The 11,028-nt window shown below is 39.4% G+C and overlaps 1 protein-coding gene across 2 annotated transcripts; it reads right to left on the bottom strand.

Moving 5' to 3' along the window:
* Positions 1–1,161: 1,161 nt before the first annotated feature.
* Positions 1,162–9,419, bottom strand: ggt5b (gamma-glutamyltransferase 5b). 2 transcript variants are annotated; one of them, XM_083929829.1, is made up of 12 exons: positions 9,178–9,419; positions 7,299–7,426; positions 7,122–7,217; positions 6,430–6,625; positions 5,130–5,290; positions 4,823–4,969; positions 4,583–4,713; positions 3,901–4,088; positions 3,698–3,789; positions 3,478–3,587; positions 3,290–3,400; positions 1,162–2,917 (listed from the first exon to the last, which is right to left on the bottom strand). In XM_083929829.1, the coding sequence occupies exons 1-12, from the start codon at positions 9,348–9,350 to the stop codon at positions 2,771–2,773; spliced, it is 1,680 nt and encodes a 559-aa protein (XP_083785955.1). In that variant the 5' UTR covers positions 9,351–9,419; the 3' UTR covers positions 1,162–2,770. The 2 variants fall into 2 exon arrangements, with proteins under 2 accessions (XP_083785955.1, XP_083785956.1); XM_083929830.1 differs by having other exon boundaries at positions 3,901–3,989.
* Positions 9,420–11,028: the final 1,609 nt, after the last annotated feature.

The following is an 11,028-nucleotide window of genomic DNA, read 5'->3' as shown; positions in this document are numbered from 1 at the left end:
TGTGAATGAGTGAGAAGTAGTGTAAAAAGTGCCTTGAGTGATCAGAAAACTAGAAAGGCACTATATAAGTCCATTTAACATTTCATCACAATCACTAGCTCATTCACCAGCTTGACTTTTTACGTCCAGTAATATCCAGGTGTATAGTGGGCCATTTACCTGACACCTCAGGAATTCTTGCCTTTACTGACACTGATTTTAATCAGGTACACCAATATTACACGCTATGCATCTTAAAGAGACGATGAATGCAGAAATTATTCACATTAGAATTTACCTTTAAGGCCCAATTAAGCACAACCTCACTTCCAAGTAGTTCAAATGAACGTCAAAGTTATGCAACTTCACTTTACTTACCCTTAAGGCATTGGAAAAAGCTGTGTATATCAGAGCCTGTGTGGTTTTAATTTGACCCACTGACTTGCATTAACATGACACTTACTGAATAATGATGAACACAAACAGAATGCGTGTACAATACCAAGACTGTTAAAATAAGTTGCCTCATCAGACTTTGTGACTAAAAGTGTGCAAACAGAGGAAGCCAGAGTCATCACTGGATTATGTAAATGCTTCTGCTTTGAGGGAAATACATTTTCTGCATAGTGAAAAATGATGCTTTAAATGGCTGTTATTCATACAAAGAGGGTCACATCATGAAGCTATGAAGTCCCATCTTATCTGCATTAACTCATTTGTCATACAAGAAAGACAGTGGTGCTTCACACAGACTATAATTTGAATGTTCTCATAACTCACATCTAGGGCCTCAAAGGAAAACAGAGCAGAATCCACTTAAGAAATCATTACTAATTCATGGGCCTCTCCACTGAAATGTATCTCATTACTGCCATCTTTGTCTCCGAGCAAAAGTGCTGCTCTGAAACAAGGCAAACAGGAAAACATGAAGCAGATTATTGCTGATCATACCATACTTAGAACAAAGAATAAATGTTTAAAGAGCTGTAGCTTACGGTCAAAAGCATACTGAAGGATTTTGGGGTTGAACAAAGTATGAGATCACGCAACATTCAGGGTAAAAGTACACGTCTGCTGTCAATCAGAGACTCAGCATCACTTGCTTTTGTTTGGACTTTATGATTTGTTGTGACAACACAGATATTCACAGTTAAAAGTTGTAAAAAACGTGTAATTATTTTACAAAACATTTTGACATTAAAACACAGAGAAAATACAAAAGTACATGTTGGTGGTGTGGAAATACATTGGTTAGTTGTGAATCAACATTTCAGCTTAAAAAAATATTCCACAACATTTCCTTAATTTTTAAAAACAGAGATCACAGTACGCTCATGGATCTGAATAGGATTGTTCCAAATACAGTAAAATCTTTAAGGTCACAATAAAAGGGCAGCTGACAGCCTTCAACTCACATGTTATTCAGGATGTCACTTTGAAAGGGTTTCATGGCTTATCTACAAAAAACAGTTCTTTCACAGCATTTCAAGATTCAGTCAGAAAACAAAAACTTCACTGCTATCAATAGACTGTATGACAAGGTGGTTAGCTTTGTTTTGTTGGACTACAGTAGATTTGTTTTTATGTTTTTAGGGCTCGCTGCTGCAAGAATACACTTTGGTCAGGAGTGTGTAATTCTACAGCACATAAAAACAGATCTAAGCCATATGAGTAGCTGCCTCATGGTTCATGGTTTGCTTACTGTGCGTGGTTTGCTTACTGTGCGTTTGTCTACATCATTTATGTGTAATGAAATCAAGGTGTGTGTGTGTGTGTGTAGATATATATATGGGGGGGGGGGGGGCTCAAAGGATTATTCTGGTTAACTTAGGTCTTATATTTGTAGTTTTGTCCATCGTTTCTGTTGGTCACACTCACCAAGTGGGTTGCTGGGATCTGGGAACATGACAACATCACTAAAAGGAAGACTAACAGGGGAAGAAACCAGAGTAGTCAGACAATAAAACTGTTTTTAATGAGAAACTGCTCTATTGTGCAAACTACTCCTACTGGCCACTCGGTGAACTGCAGTTTTTGGCTCTTCCGTATTGGATCAACCAGGGAGTCGCTGTGGTGGGGGCTTGGTTCCTACCCTGTAACATCTATCTTCCTAATTAGCGCCCCTGGTGGCATAGATCAACACATCCTCAAACCTGCAACGGTCATAGTTTTAAGCATGGGGTTAACGCTGTGAAACGGTCAGTTAGTTTAGGCAAGAAAATTACCTAATTCGGGTTAGAAAAAAGATTGTTACTTAACTCAATTTACGTAGTCACATACGTAACGTAATAAGTCATCGTTGACTTTTGGTTTTACACAGGACCCAAACACCGGAATCCTTCCAACCTCCTTCCTGTTGCTCTTTATACTACATCATTTTACTTCCTCTTTAGCTCCTGTCATTATTACCTTAGCCACTAGAGGTCGCTACCACCGTAAATGTAAACATGGGTCGTAATAAGCTGCTTATACTAATGACCGTAATGATGTGGTGGTTTTTTATGGGGAAGACAGTCCCATCTGACTTCTTTTGAATCATCATTGATCCCTGCAATTACTATGGTGAGTGCATTGTTGTCCAACCAATACGTACATATGAAAATAAAAGTTTAACTGAAATTAATAATCCTTTACGTTTCTTGATTGATTGTATTGCTCATCAGCAAAGAGCCTGAGCACCAAATTGCTCACATTTTGCTCACAGTTTGTTATTGGCACATTCATTGTTCTTAAGACTAAAGGTTCAGTCAGTCTTTAGGGTGGAGGTGGGACTCCCTTATGGTCTGTATCTTCAGTATCCAGCTGACACCCCTTGCTTCCTGCTGTCCGATACGGCTGTAATGCATCCCTTCTCTTTTTCAACAGCATTGACTACATTGACCCAGTATGGCCAATTCCCAGATTTGTGTCCAAGAGCTCCGAGGCCATCTTTCACAGACTGAGGGCACACACACACACACACACACACACACACACACACACACACACACACACACACACACACACACACACACACACACACACACACACACACACACACACACACATACACACACACACACACACACACACACACACACACACACATACACACACACACACACACACAGAAATGAATACCACTTATGCTTCCCACTTCAGGTTTCAAAACTGATTACAGGTAAATTGGAGCGGACTTTGTAGGATTATGTCCTGGTAAACTCTGTCAGAAGCTATTAACATAAAACGTTATTCATTAGATAGACGGTCACAGTCTAGTGAATTTGAATGGCACTAATGGACAGTGAGGGTGTAAAAACAAGTAACTCACCTTGTTAAAACCAGGCTCAAAATTCACATTGTTTTGAGAATCAACAAACACTATAGGCGCAGCAATGGCATCCTTCAGACTCATCCCCAGCCACAGGCGATTTATTATAGACTGCAAGTATAAGAGAATCATGTAATCAAACAAATGAGGAAGCAGAAAAACAAGCATGCAGAGTTCAATTGAGTTACCAAGGCCACTGCTGAGGTAATCAGGCTTCCTCCCGATCCACCAATCACAAGGAGTCCTCCAGACTTTGACTCCAGTATTACTGGAGTCATTGAGGAAGGAGGCCGTTCACCTGTGATAACAATTGCACTGCATATCAGACTGATAAGAGACGAAATTACAATAAGTAATGTCTTTCAATCACATGTTTGAGGTTGAAGGTTCATGTTTTCCTGACTTTACCTGCCCTCACTGTGTCTGCTCTCCCACAGAAGTCGGACAGCTCATTGTTGAGGATGATGCCTGTTCGTGGGGAGTAAATGCCTCCTCCAAATCTGCAGAACAAAACATAGTAGACTGAGCGGATACTTATTACATCATAGTAGATGTGATATGATTTGATATGAAATATATACATCCTCTGCTTGAAGAGGCTTCCTGCTCACATTTGGTTTATGGTGCTGGTGGCAGCCACTGCCAGTCCATCATCATCCAGGACAGACACATGCGTCGTCCCAACGTGATCACGGGAGGTCTTGGAATTGTTGTAGTACGCGTTATCATGGGTGCGGTTTGAAAAAATCATTTCCCGGATGCGATTAATAAAGGAAGGATCAATCAAATGATCTGCACTCTGAAAGATGAATGTAATGATGAGACTGGACGAGGATTAAAAAAAACATTCTGTATACTGCTGGGATGATTCATATTCATAAACTGATTATTTTTCTTTCTTCGGCTTCTGTTGTTTTTTTTCTCTTATTGGTTTAAGATATTTTGTTACAGCCAACAATCACACAGCTTACAGTGTAAATAAAGACAGGAAGCATAGGGAGAGAAGGTTAGAAACAAGGTTGATAAGAATAGTAATAAAACAGTCAAGTTAAGTAAACCAAAACAATGAGCTGCTAGTCTCTAAAATGCTGCTCAGAGCTGATGGGAAGTGCAGAATCTGGTGACAATTCTTTGCAGGTTTGTCACTACAAACAACTCATCTAAATGTCATTTTTCAAAATTGTTAGTGCAGCTTTAACAACAGTGGTAAAGCGGTGTTCTTAGTTTTTTTGCCTTTTGAATGTGTTTTCAATATCTTTTGTTCTAAAATAATGAAAAATCTAAAATCCCAACCTTTCTGTTATGAAAGACAGGATCATGAATGTTCCTCTTTTGTCCATTAGCAAATTTAGCTGCCTCTATGTAGCGGTGGTAGGTCTCAATCTTCTGGTCACCATCCAGGGAATTTGGAGTCAAGAGGAACCCTGCGGAAAAAGGAAAACAACCAACTTTACAAACTACTGTGCTAGACAGTCAACTGCAGGTCGGTCAGTTTAAGGGATCACAGGCGAGTCATCACATGCTGCATGAGACCTTTCATCAGTCCAACAATGAAGGCAAGCAGGGCCCCCCCGGCAGGCGGTGGAGGGACGTGCATCTGATAATTCCCAACAGGAACTGTCCATGCATCCTCCACCTGCACCTTGAAGGACTTCAGATCCTCTTTTTTCAAAGTCCCACCTATAGAAACACGAAGGACATATAAACAGCTTGTTCATCTTAAATTCTCTTTACTTTTAATCATTTTCCTTTTTACGTTACATGCCAGTATGTTTTCGTTTTCTGTCTATTCAAGTAAACACCCCTGAGCTTGCCCAACCTATGCTTAAATTACACCAACCTGAGGCTTCTATGTCTCGGATCAAATCGTGTCCTATCTTGCCAGTGTAAAAGGCATCTGCCCCTTTCTCTGCAATTGTTTCCATGGTTTCTGCGAGTTTAGAAAAATTCAGGATGTCTCCTGTCCTCAGAACGGTTTTGTTTCTGTTGCAGAAAACTTCACTGGAAAAGAGTATCAATGTAAAAGAACATATTATAACATATAAGACAGGAAGTATAAACAGAATACACTGAGAGATCCACATTCATTTACATCATATATGGGTGATTTGTGACCTCTCTGGGCTACATTGTTAACAAACAGTGACATTAATTTTATATAATGAATAATATATCACATACATATTTTGTGCTTAATTACTTATCAATGAATATTCTCAAATGTTCTGCAGGAATTTCTGCATCCTTTGCAAACACAGTCTTTGAGAAATATCATGCCACACATAAATCCCAGCTAACCCCGTTTTAAATATTGCATTTGGGTCAGTAAACCCTGGAATGGAACCCAGGAAATGCTAGAAAAAATAGTTTGCACCCTTCTGCTATTAAAATATAACATTCACTGATCGAAACAGTGTTCAAATGAGTGTCTCAAATGGGTAAAACTATTATTTAACGTGAGTCATTTGTTCCCCAACGGGTTATATAAAACTAGCATGAAATGAGTTCAACCAGGGATTTATAGGAAAGCCCTTTGTTCAGGGATTTCTGCAGTGACACACGGATGAAAAAAGGCTCCAGTTCATCTGTGCCCTCAAACGTCTATTATCAGGTTGCTACAAAGTAGATATTCTTAAAGGTCCTGTATTTTTTTAAAATGATAAAGCAGGTTGAGGTGCTATATAAATACCGTGAAAGTATCAAAACGCTCAATCCACAAAGAAATGCACACAGTCTTCAGACAATGAGGCTTTAAAGGGACTTCTGTACCGTTGTGATGTCACATATATACTATATATAGGTGCCACTACAGTGTAGTTACAGTTATTCCCCGGGGTGCAAAGATGGTGCAAAGACGACAAGAGCACAGGTGCAGAAGACCCAGACTTGGCTTTTTTGGGAGAGGGGCTTGAAGAGATGGGGGATAAAACTGAGCGTTTCTGACAGAGGGTGAATACAGGAATATTCAAACAAACGGTATGAAAAAAATAATGTATTTTTTTGACAATTAAAGCATGTAAACATGTTCTAGTAGAATCCCAAAATAATGTAGCAGAAGTAATGAACCTGAAAACGAGCACAATTGTTCCCCTTTTACATTTTTGATACATTTTTTAGTAGCGGTTAGTGAGATGCCGTACCAGACAGACGACTTTTCTACGTGAGCTTTCACAAAGGAGTTTTCCAGAAGTTTTCCCAGAACTGCTGTCACACTGATGCCCTCCCTAGCCAGTTTAATTGTTGGTTCAAACAGCTTGGCCCATGGCAGCTTCCCATACTGTTTGTGAACTGCCTCATAGCCCCGCAACTCTCCGGGAACGCCAATCCACTGGCTTCCTACAATGTACAGGTGGGAAACAGAGCAGCTGCAATAAACAGATAATCGAAACCAATTATAGTTCTCAGAGTACTCAGGTGGACTGACTGTTGGACGTGCAATACAAATACATAGACATGTTTTTGAATTTTGACTGGTGATCAAATGTGTTCAGGTCAACAGATTTAATTACATATGTAGAGCTACATGGACAATTTAATTGAATTTGATACGTGGTTTCAATAACATGTGAGGGACCTAAATAAACACTTACTATGGGTGCTTATTATCTGATTACATCTACACTATAGTGTGTTATAAACCCTTTAAACTAAAGTGGTCCAACTTATTTCTACTAGACTGTAAGAGGAATCCTTAAATGCAAAAAATAATGTTGAGAATGAGCCAAAATGATGCAAATCTAAAAATGGAGTTCCTGGGATGACATTGCAATGACTACAAGAGGAGGAAGAGGTATAAAAAAGCTACTTTACACCAATGGACTATTCTGCCTACCTTTGATCAGTCCAAATGTGGGGCGACAGTCTTTTAGCAAGTTAGGTTTGACAGACTGTGGTACGGTTTCTCTGAAGTTGTAGACTTTAACATTGCCTGAGAAGAGACCAGCAATTAGATTGATCATCCAAATCCATCAATTTGATTAGAGTCACACAAATGAATGAGAAGACCCACCTTGTTTATTTCTTATGGTGAATATAGATCCTCCTCCAATCCCCATGCTCTGAGGATTGACCACAGATGTGCACAGAAGAGCTGCAATGGCGCCATCTACTGCTGACCCCCCTTGCTGAAGCATGTTCCTGGAAAAACATTTTCACTGGATTTATGGGAGATGTGTGAACAAATAGTCAGTCACTAACTACCTAACTAATCACTACATATTTTCCCAGTCACAGACACACAAGTGCACATTTTGTTGCTACACGCATCACTGCAGATCTGTGGTCAGTTTTGCAGGGAGTTAATTCATCAAAATTGATGCCAAGAGGCAAGTTTAAACCTTGTGCTGATACATGAGATAGACTTCAGGCAACATTCCAGGAAGCTGCAGGCCATGCTGCATCTTTTTCTTTCTTTCTTATACTTGACTCTAAACTATCTTCCTCAGAAATGACAACTTGTTGGTTTTAACAAGGCTCATCCAACTTAATTATACATTATTACACATGTAAGCTGAAGTCTAAGCTGCCACTGAAAGCTCTGAATGCATTTTTCTTACAGAGAGGTTGGCATGGGATCAGATGTGTTCACTGAGCAACAAGAAAAAGCAGTGTCCAGAATGTTTTGGCTTAGTTAAGGTCAGGTCGACACAGAGCCTTTTGGTTGGAAGAAGAGAAAAACAATTTACTGATACTGATTCATGTCTTTATGCTTTGCACTACTGAACAACAATTCCCTCAGGACAAAGAAATTTTGATCTTATCTTATCTTATCTAATCTTATCTTATCTTATCTTATCTTATCTTATCTAATCTGCAGACTGGAAACTAAGAAAGGTGCCCTTAAAAGTTTCTCTCATCAGATAAACACGTTGCCTTAAGTAGTGCATTAATCATGAAGCTCATATTCATTGTCTCTGCTGTGAACTGGGAAATTAAGAAGGGCATGTCAGGAAAAAAAAAGCTCGACTGAATACAAAAGCAGGAAGAGCTTCATGCACATTCCAGTGATAAAAAAGAAAGCCCTCACCTTACTCTATATTTGGAGTTATGGTGACAGATTGACCGAGTCCACATTGTGGCTCACCACCAAATAAATGACTGCATCAAAGCGTGCATCAAAGAAAGAGGCCCATTCTCTAAGATAAACATCAGTTTGTGGGTTTGAAAACCTGGTTTTATCTTACAGTCAGTGGAAATAAATCAACAATAGGTGAGGAGAACCGGGTCCTGTCTGCACAGGCATTATCTCTATTCTTTAGCCTATCAAATCTCTTAAACTGCTTATCCCATTGCTCACTTCAGCTTTTTTTTTATCTCCACCACATGGAGCGGCAAGCTGCAGCCTGATGGCAATCAGAGTTATGGTAAGGTTCACTTCTGTGAATAAAGACACATGTGATGGGATTACTGTAGCCTAAATCTAACAACACACTCACCCAGATAGTAAACCAACACTGAATTCAACAAAACATTTGTATTGTTGTATATTGTCGCATTCATTTCCCATCAGGTTTGCAACCTGAAAACATTGATGGACAATGGATCAATGCTGACATAAAATCACAGTTAGTTCAACTTAAATTCAACCTTAATAAACATTGAAAAATATCAAATCAATCCAGCTTTATTTGGGCAATGATTGTCTTTTTAACATTGAAATAAGGAAATAATTGCCAGCATTGATTCAATATTATTAAGCACTGAATAGTCCATCTCAACCAAAAATATTGATTTCAACATTGAATCAGTGTCACCTGGCTTTCTGGGAAGCCTACAAAATAACTTTAAAATTCAAAGCAGTAATTAATTCCAAGCTTTTGGATAAATTGTGTTAAGACACACTCTGATGTTTTTCGATTTAACAAAAACCTTCTAGGAGAGTGACTTACCTGCCGATCTCGGAGCAGCGTCTGGAGTCTGCAGACACAGCCGCACGCGTAAAACTGCCGCTGGGACACTCTCTGTCCACCAGTGAGACGATGCACATGCAGACGACGGCAACCGCGCAAAGTAAACCGGCCAAGATGAAGCAGCACACCAGCCAGGGCTTGTATTTAGCCATTAAAACTTTCTGTGTGAGGATGAAACTTTGTGTTGAAAGGAAACTGTTGCTCCTGCCGCCCAGTGCGCACACACGCTGAACAGTGCCTATTAATCCTGTGAGTTTTACCCCTCCCCTCCATCAACTGGCTACTGGGCCGAAGTGAAAGTGACGAGCACAGGGGCAGACCGGACAGTATGACAGTGCCCACGACAAGCGTGTAAATATGTCCTACTAACCTCTCAAATATTGGGGAAATAACCATGACACCATGGGTATTCCCAGTTATCAGTGTTTCTTGTGTAACTTCAAAGAGTGTGCGCAATGCAGTAAATAAGTTGAGTGTTTTAAACAGAACTGTTTAATCTGTTCCAGACAACTTGACAGAGCTTCCTCACGCGCTCCCCCCCTTTTCAACCATTTCTCACTAACCCTTAGTATCAGGAAACACAGACCCATCCCTGCTGCACCATTAAACTCTACACTGGATGTGACCTCTGTGTCAGTGACACAGTGGAGACAGGGTTCTTTAAACGGAGGTTAAACAGGGACCACATTAAGCTAATATGAGAAGAGGTTTGCCAATAAATTCTCTGTGCATTAATTTTGCCATCTCAAATGTTTATGGTCATGACGTTTTTCCACATAAAACATTTTAAAGAAAAGGTTTGATAGAAATTGAAACCTCTAGATGCTTAGCAGCATGCATACATATTGAAGGGTAAATTCTTACAGCTGTAGCTTTTCATGCGCTGGAATTGTGTGTATTTTTAATGTATAATGTGTGTCATTCCTAAACTGAACCACTTGGCTATATGTTAGTTATTAAAATCCAAGTTAAAGTAATAGCCAACAACAACCAATCAGCCTAAAAACAAAGTCAATCAAGCAAAAATAGTTTTTCCATTTTGTTCTTTTCTATTGGAGCTTCTACGTCTTTATAAATAGCTTGTGCCAGTAACTTTAAGTATGTGCATTTCCATTGAGCAAATTCGAAAAGTAATAATAATAACTGTTATTAAGAGCCACAATGTTCTGATGAGGCATTCAATGACCCCCTCCCCTAAATAACACATGCTAGAGATCTTTATATAAAGACGTCAAAGCTTTTTTTCCCTTTTTTTTTATACAAGACAGCAGCATCTTCGCTGTGTGAGGTATATGACGTGTGTAAAAAGTGCCTGGGGCAGTAAAACAAAATGCACCTGTGCCTCTCAGTACAGAGACTTGATATAACTGCCACAGTTAGAAGTGGTTGTTTTAGTAAATAATTACTTGAATATGGAGCACTATGGAAGAAAAGAAGATTTGAGATCCTGGAATGATGAATTCAAATTGGAAAAAAATAATTACCTTTGCTCTCACTTGTCGAAACGTTCTGAATGCTTTTTTCCCCATATGTATTATATGTATGTATTTATAGGAAAATGTTGTCTTTGCCTGTCATACTGTTTTTTTTTACCTCAACAACCATCTTAAAGTATTTGAAATGTTTACATCATTGTAAAACTGGTGCATCATAGGTAGCTCAGCAAATGAAGAAAAACACTAAACAAACTTCTTTGGATTTTTGATGTCGCAACATATCGATGAGCTCAAATCCCCGGATTCTCCAGATGGCCAGTCTACCCTTAAGCTGTGTAAAGTGGCACAAGCCTAGACTGGGAATACAGCTCTTGTGCACAATACAGCTGCCAAC

Source organism: Echiichthys vipera (genome assembly GCF_963691815.1).
Source record: "Echiichthys vipera genome assembly, chromosome: 16".
NCBI classification, from domain to species: domain Eukaryota; kingdom Metazoa; phylum Chordata; class Actinopteri; order Perciformes; family Trachinidae; genus Echiichthys; species Echiichthys vipera.
This window is presented reverse-complemented; position numbering and strand designations above follow the sequence as displayed.

What these genes read in the sequence shown, in the direction of transcription:
- ggt5b (XM_083929829.1), bottom strand. Translation starts at nt 9,350, where the DNA reads ATGGCTAAATACAAGCCCTGGCTGGTGTGCTGCTTCATCTTGGCCGGT. An exon ending in CACCATAAGAAATAAACAAG is followed by an intron (nt 7,218 to 7,298) that starts GTGGGTCTTCTC and finishes GTCTCTTCTCAG; the next exon opens with GCAATGTTAAAGTCTACAAC. An exon ending in CTGTCTTTCATAACAGAAAG is followed by an intron (nt 4,089 to 4,582) that starts GTTGGGATTTTA and finishes TTCATCTTTCAG; the next exon opens with AGTGCAGATCATTTGATTGA.